This window comes from Capricornis sumatraensis, chromosome 16 (genome assembly GCF_032405125.1).
Source record: "Capricornis sumatraensis isolate serow.1 chromosome 16, serow.2, whole genome shotgun sequence".
Classification (NCBI taxonomy): domain Eukaryota; kingdom Metazoa; phylum Chordata; class Mammalia; order Artiodactyla; family Bovidae; genus Capricornis; species Capricornis sumatraensis.
Window position 1 is genome coordinate 18,706,333 of NC_091084.1, and position 15,457 is coordinate 18,721,789.

At 36.6% G+C, this 15,457-nt stretch overlaps 1 protein-coding gene across 1 annotated transcript in view; it reads left to right on the forward strand.

Annotated features, from left to right (window-relative positions):
- GUCY1A2 (guanylate cyclase 1 soluble subunit alpha 2) overlaps positions 1–15,457 on the forward strand; it is a 474,198-nt gene that overhangs the window by 419,670 nt on the left and 39,071 nt on the right. Inside the window, exon 7 of the mRNA XM_068989029.1 lies at positions 9,437–9,591. Within this exon, the coding sequence (XP_068845130.1) occupies positions 9,437–9,591 (155 nt within the window). The remainder of the gene's footprint in view (positions 1–9,436; positions 9,592–15,457) is intronic.

Genomic DNA, 15,457 nt, shown 5'->3' on the forward strand with positions numbered 1-15,457 from the left:
CCCAAGGCATACATCCTGAGACACCTTTAGTACAAGATTAACCAGAAGGAATGAGTTCTGTATAACTGTGTTTCTGGGTGAGATATATTGTTGCTGAGAAACAAGTTCCCAGGCAAGATTTGTTGCCATTATAATTATTAACATAGAGACTAAGAAAAACATAATGGGGTGTAAGAAAAGCATTTTCCATCAGTAACATGTATGATTGCTGTGTATTCATTAGCCCCAGACCTAAAGAAAAGCCAGTTCTCTCAGGGAAGATACATTGTTGCACAAGGCTTAAGGAAGAAGGTGAGGGAGAATCTTCACCTCCTCCTTAAAGGACCCTGGACTGCCTATCAACCCGCCTAAGTTAGCTCTCTCAGCACCAGGGTCTTTTCCAATGAGTTGGCTCTTTGCATCAGGTGGCCGAAGTACTGGAGCTTCAGCTTCAGCATCAGTTCTTCCAGTGAATATTCAGGTTTGATTGGTTTGATCTTTTTGCTGTCCAAGGGACTCTCAAGAGTCTTCTCCACTGCTATCTATTTACTAAGTTATAAATAAGCACGTGACTTTATCCTTCACACTATAAGCATTGCAATGGCTACCTACCGCCAAGTGTGGAAAGGGAAATTTTTGTTTTCAGTGCCTACTGTTGTCCTATAGTTTACCTCATTTGATTTTGCCAGCAGCCTCTCTGAAAAGGTACTATGATTATTATCTTATACGTAACTTTTGATAGGCTAGTTAACTTGACTAAAACCATATAGCTAGTGAACAGAAAGACTTGAGTCCTTGTTTTGCAAATGACAGAATAAAAAAGATGACACAATTAAGGGATGCATTGACTCATTACTGAAAATCTAAGAGGTAGGACTAACTTCACCTGAGGCTAGAGACACCTAAAAATGTGATGTTACTAAGACTTTGATTTCTTTTTTCCCTTTGGTTTGCCTACTCAATGTTAGCTTCCTTCTCAGGTTCCATAAGGTGGTCGCCTGAAGCTCCAAGCCTCAACATCATAGTTCCAAAATGGAACATTGTGTTCTGTTCAAAATGTGTAACACACTGTCTTGGGGAAAAGAGGTCTCTTCTTGTAGCTCTCACATAATTTCTGAGATTCTCTCTCTCTCCCATTAGCTTAAATTTGTTCATGCTTCTCCACACTAAATCCTTCTGACTGGCCTACTCACCACATCCTCAAATTGCCTAGTATATCCAATGTCTCTGTGTTTTTACTCATGTTAATGACCTCGCTTAAAGTGCCATTTTAAATTTTTTAAGTAATTATTTAAATTGTTTAAATTAATTACTAACACTGGAGGACTGACACACACTTACCAGTCAGGACCTACTCCTGGACCTGGAGTAGGAGAAAGAAAATGGCCTAAGGAAAATCATAGTGCTATTGGCTTGAGAATGCTTTCCACTAAAAAAAAAAAAAAAGAATCCTTTCCACTATTAAGTAGATAATGGAATTAGGAATGCTTCTTACTGTGGTTCATAATTGTCAATAGAGATTTTCTGACAGTGGATTGGTGGGCTCATAATTACATAGGTAACAGAACAAAGATTGCTTGCAGTTAAGTGCTATAATCATTGCAGTTTGCTGTAGTTTCAAGTTATTAGAAACAATAGAAAGCTGGGCTTTATTTGTATTGAGTGATCAGATAATACAGTGTTTTGATTAAGATTATTTGTGTTGTAAATAACAGAAATAAAGCCAAATTAGATGAGATATAAAGGATAAATTACGAATGATACCGATTTGAGATTTTGAGAAGCAAAATCTCAGTGAACATACAGGTGTTCTAACAACATGTGTTTGTGGATTTTCTCTCTAGTCTATTTCCATTATCCAGTGCTGTTAGCTCCCGACTGTGTCAGTCCCTGAGCCTCTTATTCAAATTCTTAAAAGAAAAAATATCATTGATTTTTGATTGGCCAGTGAGTTAGCTCCCCTAGGGTTGGGTTATTAAGATAATATACACATAAAATACAAAGAAATTATACCGATATTGAGATATGTTTTATGAGTCATACAAAGCAAATGAATCTGCAGGAGTCTACTTTTTGGGAAATAGAAATTTGCAGAAGAAAAAAGTGAACAGTCACCCCAAAACGTATACTTTCTCATGTTTCAGAGTAAAATGATGTGTAAAAAGAAGCCAGCATCATTTCTAACAAGTATAGCAGAATGTGGAAAGATGACCCTTGTAGCCAAGTGTATTTTTGTATGCTGAAATTTATTTTCACTGTCCATTCAGAACATTCAGACCATTTTGAGTGATTGCATACTCAGTACAGTTAAGAAGCTAGCCATTAAAAAAAGAAGCTAGTCATTAATTTCAAAAACCTGTGATTAGTTTTCTTAATTTCCTTTTTCTTCAGTGAATCAATTGATTTCTCTTATGTAGCCATAACCTCAATGACATATTGGTATATGAAGGTGATTATACATCCTCTTTAGTAACTAAATATTGTAAATAAAGTAAACTAAATGTTGTACTTCAGTGTTTGAAGACCCTAGGCAAGCAGTAGGCAAAACTGCAAAGTAGAATGCATTCTTGGGGCCTTTGGTGCTTGCCTACTTTTTCTTTCCTACTGTTTTTGAATAGTAAGATCTTGACCAACTCTTCTATTTTCCCTCACATCTCAGTTGAAAAGCCATTCCTTACTTCTCCATCCTAGCTTCAGAGGGAAGTAGCTGGAAGATCAAGAGATACAAAAATATTAAAAGAATAAGGGTTCTTCTAGGGGTATTTCTGTTCTAAAAGAGAATGACCACCTTGTATTATCTTGAGGTAATATTTCCCTCTTGATGGAGTTGTGAATCTGTGGCTGAAGGGTGTTGGAGTTTCCTCTCATCATGCTGTGTCAATGACCACCTATTCTGACATGCTGGCCCCACATTTAGCTTTCAAGGAAATGGCTAGAAAAAAAATTAGTAATGTTGTCAGTATATGGATCACTCAGTAAAGTTTTCCCATGAAGAAAAGTGCTTTGCTTAGTCTCAGAGAAAGAGAGAGAATAAATTTCTACCTATTGTTGGTCAGTTTTGATAGCATATAAAGATTTCTTAACAACTTAGCCTCCGTAGCCATTTTACTTAAACTTTAAAGAGCAACTTCTTGGAATGATCTGAGATTATTTATTTTGATGTTTTAAAGAGCCAGTTATTCTTATCCTAATGAGTCAGAAGAAATCTGCATTCTTCCAGTCTGTTCTGTGAAGTAGTGGAAAAGAAAGGTGAACCACTCAAGTAATACTGAGATACACACACACACACCCCAGAGAACATCAGATTTTACTTCAATAAAATATTTTCATTCTTTCTGAAGTGAAATTCTACAAAGCCTATACTTTATGATACTAATAACTCCGCCTCCAAATGTTAGTAACTTTTATTCAATTCTGACAATATGCAATTCAGAGTTCATTTAAAAATTATTACCCAACACAGTCTACCTCACTTATCATGAAACAAATATCATTTTAAAAAAACCCATTGTTTTCTGAAAGGAATCACTTCATGTAATGAAGTACTATTCTGAGCTATAGGAGTTCCAGAAAAATGTGAAACAGAGGTCCAGTACACTTCAAAGTTAAAAGTATATTTTTAGTTTAAGCTGTGAAAGAGTTTCAAAATAGCGATAGTAATTCTGTATATCAGAATTGGACGCAACTGACGCAACTTACCATGCATGCATGCATCGGAGAAGGAAATGGCAACCCACTCCAGTGTTCTTGCCTGGAGAGTCCCAGGGACAGAGGAGCCTGGTGGGCTGCCGTCTATGGGATCGCACAGAGTCAGACACGACTGAAGTGACTTAGCAGCAGCAGCAGCAGCGTAAAGTCTATACCTTTTAGGTTATTCAACAAAACTACCCAAACATAATCTCTGCTTTCGATCTACAGCTAGCATTTAATGGATAGAGGCCAGGGACTCTTAGCATCCTACAATGTACAATACAACTTCTCCCTGAAAGGAATTATCTGACCCAAAATGTCAATAGAACTAAGACTGGGAAATCTTATTCTGTGTGATCTGTCAGGCATACTCCCTCAGCTTTATTGCCTGTCTCTCTCTCTTACTTTTTCTTTAAGCAAGAGCCACATTGAATTGCCTTCCTTCAGTGCTGAAATGTACCAAATCTCTTTAGGTTTTAGGATCTTTGCCTGTTTTTTTCATTTTACCTCCTACTCCTCTAACTACAAGTGTGCCACCCCTCTCCACCTAGCCAAAATCATTCCTTCTTCAGCACGAAGCTCAAAGATTATTTAAGGGTGATTTCATGTCCCTGACTTGGTCAACCCTACCTCTCTACTGCCTACACATTTCCTTCTTTTTTTAAAAATTTTTTTTAAAGTTCTTTTAAAAAACACTACAATTGTTTACCATTTATTATAATTTCAATTAGCTACTCTTTTACTTCAGATGAAAACTCCCAGAAGAAAGGATACACACACTTTTGGTTCTTCTTTATACTCTTGAGTATCTAGTAAAGCACCTGGATGGCATTTCAGGTGAGGCTATTAACATAAGTAAAAACTCAGAGGTATGGATATACTAGGCATTTAGGGGATATGGTGAGTAGCCCAGTTAGAAAGATTTAGTGTGGAGAAGCCAGGTGGCACTAGTGGTAAAGAACCCGCCTGCAAATGCAGGAGACATAAGAGATGCAGGTTTGATCCTTGGGTCAGAATGATCCCCTGGAGGAGGGCATGGCAACCCACTCCAGTGTTCTTGCCTGGAGAATTCCTATGGACAGAGAAACCTGGCAGGATACAGTCCATAGGGTCGCAAAGAATCAGACATGACTGAAGCAACTGAGCACACACACAAGCATGAACAAGGATGGAAGAGAGGTGGAAGTCTTCTGATCCTGGACTTAATGAATGCATAACTTTATTTTTTTTTAGTTTCAATTTTAAAGTGCTAGGCCTTCTGTGTATGTAAAGTAGGCAAACCAGTTTAAATCTTTTTTTTTTACTATCTTCTTTGGTCTGATAGGCCTTGTAAAAACAGCCCAAGAATATATATATATTTTAGTTTGGGTGTTTTTTATAGTGCACTAAACCCAGAGTCAACTAACCTATGGTCCATAGCTAGCTCTAACACTAATTTGTTCTTTTCATTGTGCTTCTTTTGACTTTGTTTATAAACTGAGGGAGCTAGACTAATGGATCTGTGCTGCCCTCCCAATCTAAACATTCCTACTTAACTAAATCAGAACAGTCTTGACTAGCTGAGGTTGAACTATGTAAGTCTTCTCTTTTTAAGAGTTTTCGAAGAAATATTATCTTAAAATGCAGTTGCTTATGTTCCTTGGCAAATAATCAGTAGAGTATAATGAAAATAACTGGACCTTTTGATTATTGGGAATTTTGATATACCCCTAAGTTTTGTATTATTTCATACATTTCATATAAGTATGGAAGATTGAGTAATAGATATGCTAATTTCAAGATAGATCTTACAGTTATTGTGTTTTTCAACAAATCCCTAGGACAAGCACAATTGTTTTCATAAACTTTCTCTAAAAAGTGAAGTCTAGTGTTATTCACCAAAGCATTGATCTTATTAAAGCATGTATTGTATATCTGTTTAATGCAGGGTTTCTCAATCTCAGCACTATTGCTATTTTGGACTGGAAAATTCTTTCACATGAGGAAGGTATCCTGGGAATCTCTGTGAATGTGAAAGTTGCTCAGTCATGTCTGACTCTTTGTGACCCCATGGGCTATACCATCCATGGAGTTCTCCAGGCCCTAATACTAGAGTGGGTAGCCTTTCCCTTCTCCAGGGGATCTTCCCAACCCAGGGATCGAACCCAGGTCTCCTACATTGCAGGCAGATTCTTTACTAGCTGAGCCACAAGGGAAGCCCTAGGTCTACTGAAAAGATGCCAGTAGTAGTTCTCCATCCCAGCTGTGGGAAAAAAAAAAGTCTCCAGACATTGTCAAATGTCTACTGAGGGGCACAGATGGCCCCAGTTGACAACTACTGGTTTAGTGCAAAGCAATCCTCTTTAACTAGGGTATACTGACTAGATGGATATAAATGTTACTGATGGTTAACCAATTGAAGTTTAATCTTGCCAAAATAAATCTAAATCCCTCACTGCCAGTTAAAAGTAGCTCTCTCCTTTGCCTACTTGCTGCATGCTTTTGGCAGATTCTGAATGTGGCAATCAGTGATTTCTTTATAAGGTAGCAATTACTAGGAAATCTCAAAAAGCTGTTTAAAACAGTAAAAATAAAATAATGAATAGAGTCTTATGATTAAGCTTGTAAGTTCTTAATGGTATCTCCTTACATCCAAGAGTAAATAATTTTCTGAGTCCTGTTCCATTATAAATAGTGATAGAAATAGTGAATCTGAGCAATTTTTGTGTTTATTGATATTCTTATCCATATTTTATAGTAGTCTTCTAAGAGATCAGTGTTTTTCAAAATGACCATTTCTCTGTCAACCTTTCTCAAGAATACTGGGGGTTTTGTCTTCAGTACTTCTTATGTTATAATAATTATCACTATGATAATTTGGTTTTAAAACAAGAAACAGCTTCAGGTCTTTTGAAATGAGGCAGAAGTGGAACCATATAACCCTTCAATATAGTTTGTGTGAGGTATGGAGTCTTCTGAGACTAAAAACACAGAATATAGAGGCTGTACAATGTGTCTGTTTGATTATTTCTGCTGTCTTTCCACTTAAAAAGATCACAGGTCCAACCTGACATCTTTATTTGTCAACCTTTAATTATCAATAACTTGACAATATTTAAGGTCTGGGTGTTTTTAGGCAGTCCTAAAATTAATTTAATATAATAAACCCTCTGAAAGCAAATAGAAGCCCAAAGATATATAATAATATTTTGTCAAAATGCTTTGCTAATATTAGGAAACACTGCTTTATGCTTGTTTATAAGGAATACTACCATTCATTATATAACTGAGCAGGACCCTATGGGGCTTTCCTGGGACAGGCCTTCCCACATGTCCTCTCTGAGGTACCTAGATAATAATATTTGATGTGCATTTCCTGAGTTTTACAATTATGAACCCCTGCCCCTCACCAAATGAAAGCTGTTAACTACTTCATGATCATGAACACATAGCCCGGTGCCTCCTAGTGCCTGATAATGTTAACTGTTGTGACACCACCCTGTTACCTCACCATCAGCCAGTCAGAGAACTGTGCATGAACTGATCACATATGCATACCTGGCAAGCCCCCTCCTTCACCTACTTTTAAAAATGCTTTGCTGAAACATTTTGTGGACCTTGAAATTTTTTTGGAGCATGAGCTACCTGTCTCCTTGCATCACTCAGCAACAAAACTTTCTCTGCTCCAAACTCCAACATTTTGGTTTGTTTAGCCTCACTTTGTGTCAGGCATAGGAGCTTATGCTAGCAATTGCCTTTTTTAACTTTTAAATCCAAATGACAATCTCTCATCAGATATAGGCCTAAATTTTTAAGGTAACTTGCATTCCTAAAATAAAATATGTCTCATCTCTGCTTCCACCAAATGTGGAAAAACAGGGGCTGCATTTATACTCCCACCATCAACAGTTAAAAATATGGACAAATTGTACAAAAGAACAGTTTCATGACATTGGACATTAGGCAATGGAAGGCAGTGATGCCTGAGAGTCAAGAGAACAAGAGGAAACATATGATTTCCCTGGCATATTTGGGGGGATATGTTCAAGTTGTTTAGGGAAAGACAAATCAGGAGGAACTCAACAAACTCCCCAAGTTGAAGAGTTGAAGCTGAGAGTCTATGAAGACCAAGAAAGCTAGAATTCATGGACAGAGTACCACTAAGAGAGTTGTACAGAGACTACCAGAGATCTTCCAATGGGCCTCCTATATGTTCCTTAAATTACTGACAATTGTTTGTATGTGACAAAACTACCTTTGCCCAGTGGGGAAAAAACACCTGAAAAAATTAGGGAAAAAATTTCCCAGACTTCACACAGGACTTGGAAAAAATGTCTAATCCCACCAGGAAGACTGAAAAACCTCATAAATCATAGGCGTTTGGTATAATACTCAGAAGGTTCTTCCCTCAGTAGTGGGAAATAATTAGTCCATATGAAATACAGCTCATGACTTAAAGAAAAACAGTTTCCAAGTACCTTGACCCCATCCAAGGACAAAGCTCAAGAATATATATAAGAATATAAAAATAACCAGCATTCAACAAAGTCAATTCATGATATCTAAAAAAATTACTAGGCAGAAGAGCTGAAAAATATAACCCATAATAATGAGAAAACTTGCTCAATCAAAATGGACACAGAACTGGAGCCTATGTTAGAATTAGTAGGCAAAAGTATTAAAACACTTATTTTACTAGTATTCTGTGTGTTCAAAAATTAATTTGATACCTGAAAGATTTTTTTAATGTTCAAATTGAATATTGAGGAATGAAAATCACAATATCTAAAAAAAAAAAAACGCAGTGGATGTGACTAGCAAAAGATAAGGTTCTACAAAGAGAAGATTAGTACATTTAGAAAAAGAAATCTAAAATAGAAAAATATTTAAATGAACAGATAAAAAGAAATATAAACATTTAATTTACAATTGTGTTTAATGCTATGAAGGAAAAAGGAAGGTTTTATGTGAGAATAACTGGAGGGAGAACGTTTAGAGCATATTAGGTACATATAAACCTGATTTAACATAAAACACAACTGGATTCATGTAGAAAATTAAATGTAGTGTTTTTTCTTATAATAAACCATTCATTCATTTTTTTCCACAACATCTGTGTTCACTGATAGTAAAATAGTCCAGATATGGCTGATAAAAATGACTAAGACCCCCAGTTCCTGTCTTTGAGAAGCTAGGAGTCTAATAGTTCAGCAGTACCTAGACAGTGTATTATAAAGCAGAGACACCACTTTGCCGATAAAGGCTTCATAGTCAAAGCTATGGCTTTTCCAGTAGCCATATATGGATGTAAGAGTTGGACCATAAAGAAGGCTGAGCACCAAAGAATTGATGCTTTCAAGTTCCAGTGCTTGTGAGCACTCTTGAGAGTCCCTTGGACAGGAAGGAGATAAAATGAGTCAATCCTAAAAGAAATCAACCCTTTCAGATTCATTGGAAGGACTGATGCTGAAGCTGAAGTGAAATTCCAATACTTTGGTCACCTGATGCAAAGGGCCGACTCACTGGAAAAGACCCTGATTCTGGGAAAGATTGAGGGGAAGAAGGGGCTGAGATGGTTGGATGGCACCACTGACTCAATGGACATGAGTTTGACCAAACTCTGGGAGATGCTGAAGGACAAGGAAGACTGGCATGCTGCAGTCAATGGGGTCACAAAGATTTGGACATGACATAGCAACTGAACAACAGTAACAACCTCTCATTAAAATAATTGCATATCAAATGAAAACATAAACATATCCTTTTTCTTTTTCCTTTTCTTTTTTAGATGAGGATAGGCATTCACTCAGGCTCTGTGCTGGCTGGAGTTGTTGGGGTAAGAATGCCACGATATTGCCTGTTTGGAAATAATGTCACTCTGGCAAGCAAATTTGAATCAGGAAGTCATCCTCGACGCATCAATGTCAGCCCAACCACTTACCAGTAAGTGTTCTTTCCCATTGCCTAATGCTAATAGCCTGTCACTTGTGACACCCTATTTTTTTCTTGATCCTGTTATTCTCTAAGATAATAATGAGTAGATCCATCCAGTCTGAAAGATAGCAATTATGACACAAAATTTAAATTGCACCCTAAGAAAGGACACAGAAAACTTGTCTTGATTGAGTGGTAAATCAGGTTTGTCATTTCCCCCAGTCTCTGTCCTTCTTAGGTATTCCTGTTTAAACACAGGAGAGAAAATATTAAGAGTCTGCATCACATTGGAAATTCTAACACTTTCAAAATGTTTCTCAATGTTTATAAAAGTCATTTGACTTTGGATAGAAAAGATATGTCTCTTTTTATTTTTCTGGATAATGAATATAAATAGGGACTCTAAATATATACTGGGTACAGAGTAAAACTTCAAACTTTATCTATCTTAAAGGTCATATCTGACAACTCTACACATTTTGACAGCTGAAATCAACTTTATTTTGTGCCTGGTAGATGTCATCTCACCCACTAGATATTAAGCTTCATATGGGCAGAGACCAAGTCTGTTCACCACTATATCTCCAAAACTCACAAAAAATGTTTAGCACATAATAAGCTCTCTATAAATATCTATCAAATTAGTAAACAAATGCATTGGTAAGGTAAACATCTCTATACTAAGAAAGCAGTATGAATATCTCCTGATTGGTTTTGGCTAAATGTTAAGTAATATGTGTGTGTGTCTGTGTGTGTGTGAGTAAGTCACTCAGTCGTGTCAGACTCTTTTTGACCCCATGTACTATACAGTCCATGGAATTCTCCAGGCCAGAATACTGGAGTGGGTAGCCTTTCCCTTATCCAGGGGATCTTCCCAACCCTGGGATCGAATTCAGGTCTGCCACATTGCATGCAGATTCTTTACTAGCTGAGCCACAAGGGAGGACCAATGTTAAGTAAACTTTGGTGTAAAAGCTGTTTCACTAGTTCCATGATTTAAATGACTCAGATATCAAGTTCTTAAAACTTTAAAGTAGAAATAGTGCCATTGATATTTTTTTATTAACATGGCTACCACATTTACTCAGGCTAACAACAACAGCAAAAGCCCCAGGAGCAGGAAGCTTAAATATATACATAATAAATGTTGATTTATAGTAAGAAACAAAATGGTGATATTTTGAAGCTCTTGATACCACATCTATATAAAAGGAAATTAAGTTTTTTTAGATGAAAGAGAAATATTTCCTGATTCCTGGGGAGCACATGAGAAAAGGAAGGAATTACAAATATAAAAGCAAGAAAATGTTTCCTAAGAACTACATGTCATTTTAGGGTATTTATATAAGGGTATTGCCTCTTTTCAATTTCTCCCAATTTTTCTGACACAATTTTGGGCATAATATAGATGATGTCACAAAGATTTCTATATTAAATCTCTTCAAAAGCTTCAGCACTGATCTGAAGCTTCTCTAGATCTGTGCACTTTGGGCTCTAGACCACAGGGTAACGAAAATTCCTAAAGATCAACCCCCAAACATATATCCTTTTACCATGGTTATGACTTTTCCCATCATGGAGCTAATATTTATGTTTCCTGTTAGTATAAGTCAGTGTAAATTTACAGAAACTCCATTATTTAAAAAATGATGTGTAAAGAATGGATCAACCATGCAAGGAGCTCATATCTTGAGCTTAACTGTCGTTGCTGTGGCTGGCTTTGTTTACATGTAACCAATAAAGGAAACCCCACAAGTCACACAGCGTCTGAGCATTTTGGTGCTGTCTTTAAATTTTCATAACCTTTATCACATTGGTGGAAGTTTGTAATGATACTTGGTGATCCATAATGTCTAAAACATTGAATCATTTCAAATATAACAAGCATTGAAACCTTTTATTCTATTATGATCTGCCCCACCTCCAACAACTTCCCCCTGATAAAAACATAAATGGGACATAGATGAACACGTTGAGCTGCCATCTGTGTAGACTGTAAAAGATACTTTCTCCTACTGGTCCCAAATCTTATCATTTCTACTAATGCTTTATTTTATATCCCAAGCACTATGATAGGCACTAATGTTACAACAATAAACAGCATAAATATGATCTCCATCTTCATGCAGGAGACCACAAACCAAAAGGTAGATGTATGAAAGTAAACACTTTGTTACAACAGACTAGTACTGAGGTCAAGAAACCCTGAACACAGTATTAAAATAAGAGGAGGAGTAGACTAAAATAAGGATGAAGAAAGAAAGAGACTGAAATCAGACCAACTGAAACTATAATACATGTTAAGAAGTTTCACTTAACCCTAAGAGCAAAGAAAGACATTGAAGAGTTATAAGCATAGGTGTGACTTGGCCAGATTTGTACTTTAAAAAGATTTCCAAAGTTGTAAAAAAGAGAACAGTGGTTGAAAGGAAGTAGTCATTCCCATTTCCTTGATGGAAATGTAGCTAATTATTGAGATCCTAGAATCCAAACTATTTGATGTTTCAACTTGTCTTCTTAAGTTTTAGAAGAGCAGTTGGACCAGTGACTGTTAACATCCATTTTTATCTGCATGCTGCATGCCAAGTCACTTCAGTCGTGTCTGACTCTTTGCGACGCTATGGACTGTAACCTGCCAGGCTCCTCTGTCCATGGGATTCTCCAGGCAAGAAGACTGGAGTGGGTTGTCATGCCCTTCTCCAGAGGATCTTCCTGACCCAGGGATCAAACCCATGTCTTTTATTTCTCCTGCATTGGAAGATGGGTTCTTTACGACTAGGGCCACCTGAGAATCCCATTTCCGTCTTAAAGTGAAAGATTGAACCTGGGTCTCCCACATTGCAGGTGGATTCTTTACCAGCAGAGCCTCAAGGGAAGCCCAAGAATGCTGGAGTGGGTATCCTATCCCTTTCGCGGATCTTCCCAACCCAGGAATCGAGCAGGGTCTCCTGCATTGCCGGCAGATTCTTTACTAACTGAACTATCAGTGAAGCCTTTTTTCTCCCCCTTGGATACCATCAAAAACAATTTACTTTGGTTCTTGATAAGTTTCTAAAACACTAAATTTAGGTATATGATCTCAGTTGCCTGGGTTTTCAGATTATGGATGAATTTGTGACTAGGTGCTTTCTGTTAGTTTTATACACACCAATGTATACACTTCAGTTATGTATAATTGTTCTATTTCACACAATATAGGTGACTTATGAATCCACAAGTATAGAGTACACTTCCCTTTCCATTTTACTCACAGTGAAATGTCTGATGGACTTTTCAGGGACATTACCTCTGAGGAAATATAAACATAAAACTAAAGTTAAAGCAAATAGGAATTTGTGACATAAAACTAAGTATTAAGCTCCTAAGAGCTGGAAATTTCCAATTGTACTTCCTGAAATTAAATGCTGTAAAGTGTCCAATGTTGGCTGATTATTTTGAAATTTTCAGACAACCTTTTTAAAAAAAAATTTTTAACGTTTTAATTTTATTGGAGTATACTTGATTTACAGTGTTGTGCTAGTTTTAGATGTACAGCAAAGTGATTCAGTCATATATATAAATATATTCATTCTTTTTCAGATTCCTTCTCATATAGGTTATCACAGAATATTTGATAGCTTCCTGTGTCTTGCTGGTTATGAGTTTCCTATGTCTTGTTGGTTATCTATCTTATATATAGTAGAGTGTATGTGTTCATCTTAACTTCCTGATTTATTCCCCCATCCCCCACGTTTCCATTTGATAACCGTAAGTTTGTTTCCAATATCTTTAGGCCTGCTTCTGTTTTGTAAATAAGTTTATTTGTATATTTTTAAAAACTAGATTCCATATGTAAGTATACCTTATGTACCACCTCTTTATTCATTCCTCTGTTGATGAACATTTGCCTTGCTTCAATGACATGGCTGTTTGTAAATATTGCTGCAGTGAACATTGGAGTGCATGTATGCTTTTGGATTATGGTTTTCTATGGATATTTACCCAAGAGTGGAATTGATAGGTCATATGGTAGTTCTATTTTTAGCTTTTTAAGGAACCTCCATACTGTTCTCCATAGTGGTTGTACCAATTTACATTCTCACCAATAGTATAGGAGGATTCCCTTTTCTCCATACCCTCTCCAGCGTTATTTGTAGATTTTTTTTTGGACAAATTCTTTTAATTGGAGTATAGTTGCTTCACAATACTGTGTTAGTTTCTGCTGTACAACAAAGTGAATCAGCTATAGGTGTATATATCCCCTCCTTCTTGGACCTCCTGCCCACTCCCTCCCCAACCCACCCATCTAGGTCATCACAGAGTGCCAAGCTAAGGTCCTTGTGCTGCAGAGCAGGTTCCCACTAGCTCTCTGTTTTACACATGGTAAAGTGTATGTGTCTCTTTTAATCTCCCAATTGATCTCACCATCACCTTCTCCACCTATATCCACTTGTCTGTTTTCTACATCTGTACCTCTATTCCTGCCCTGCAAATAGGTTCATCTATACTAGTTTTCTAGATTCCAAATATATGCCTTAATGTATGATATTTTTTCTCTCTCTTTGCCTTGTTTCTTCTGTATGACAGTCCCTAGGTATATCCACATCTCTGAAAATGGCACTATTTTCCTCCTTTAAATGGCTGAGTAATATTCCATTGTATATATGTAACAAATCTTCTTCATCCAGTCTTCTGTTGATGGCCATTTAGGCTGCCACCATGCCCTGCCAATTATAAATAGTACTGCAATGAACATTGTTATACATGTGTCTTTTTGCTTTGTGGTTTTCTCAGGATATATGCCCAAGAATTGGATTTCTGGGTCATATGGGAGTTTTATTTTTAGTTTCCTGAGGAACTTCCATCTGTTTTCTGTAGTGGGTTTATTAGTTAACATTTCTATTAAAAAATGCAAGAGGGTTCCCTTTTTTCCACACCTTCTCCAATATTTATTAGTTGTAGTTTTTTTTTTTCTTTCTTTTTTTTTTAAACTAAGAGATTCCCTTCCAGAATATCTTTTTTAAAAAATAATTTAATTTATTTTTGGCTGTGCTAGGTCTGAGTTGCTGTGCATGGACTTTCTCTAGTTGCGGCATGTGGCTTCTCATTGAGGTGGCTTCTCTTGCTGTGGAGCACAGGCTCTAGAAACCTTGTCTCCTGCATTGGCAGGCAAATTCTTTACCACTGAACCACCAGGGAAGCACTACTGTTGGTAGATTTTTGGTGATGAGCATTATAAATGGTATGAGATGATACTTCTTTAGTTTTGATTTACATTTCTCTAATAATTAGTGATATCAAATATCTTTTCAGATGCTTCTGACCATCTGTATGTCGTCTTTGTAGAAATGTCTACTTATGTCTTCTGCCCATTTTTTTGATTGGGTTTTTTGTTGTTTTGGTATTTTGATGCATGAGCTGTTTGTATATTTTGGAGATTAATCGTTTGTCAGTTATTTTGTTTGCAAAATAACTAAAGTCTGTCTTGTTATCTTATTTATGGTTTTCTTTGCTCTGTAGAAGATTTTAAGTTTAATTAGGTCCAGTTGTTTACTTTTGCATGGTTTTTTTTTTTTTCATTACTCTAAGAGGTGATCAAAAAGATCTTGCTGTGATTTATGTCAAAGTGTTTTTCCTTTCTTTACCTCTAGAGTTTGATAGTGTCCAGTCTTACATTTAGGTCTTTAATTTATTTTGAGTTTATTTTTGGTTATGGTGTTAGGGAGTGTTCCATTCTCATTCTTACCTGTTCAATTTTCTCAGCCCTACTTATTGGAAAGACTGTCTTTTCTCCATTCTATAGTCTTGCCTCCTTTGTCATACATTAAGTGAGCACAGGTATGTGGGTTTATCTCTGAGTTTTCCATCCTGTACCATTGATCTCTGTTTTTGTGAC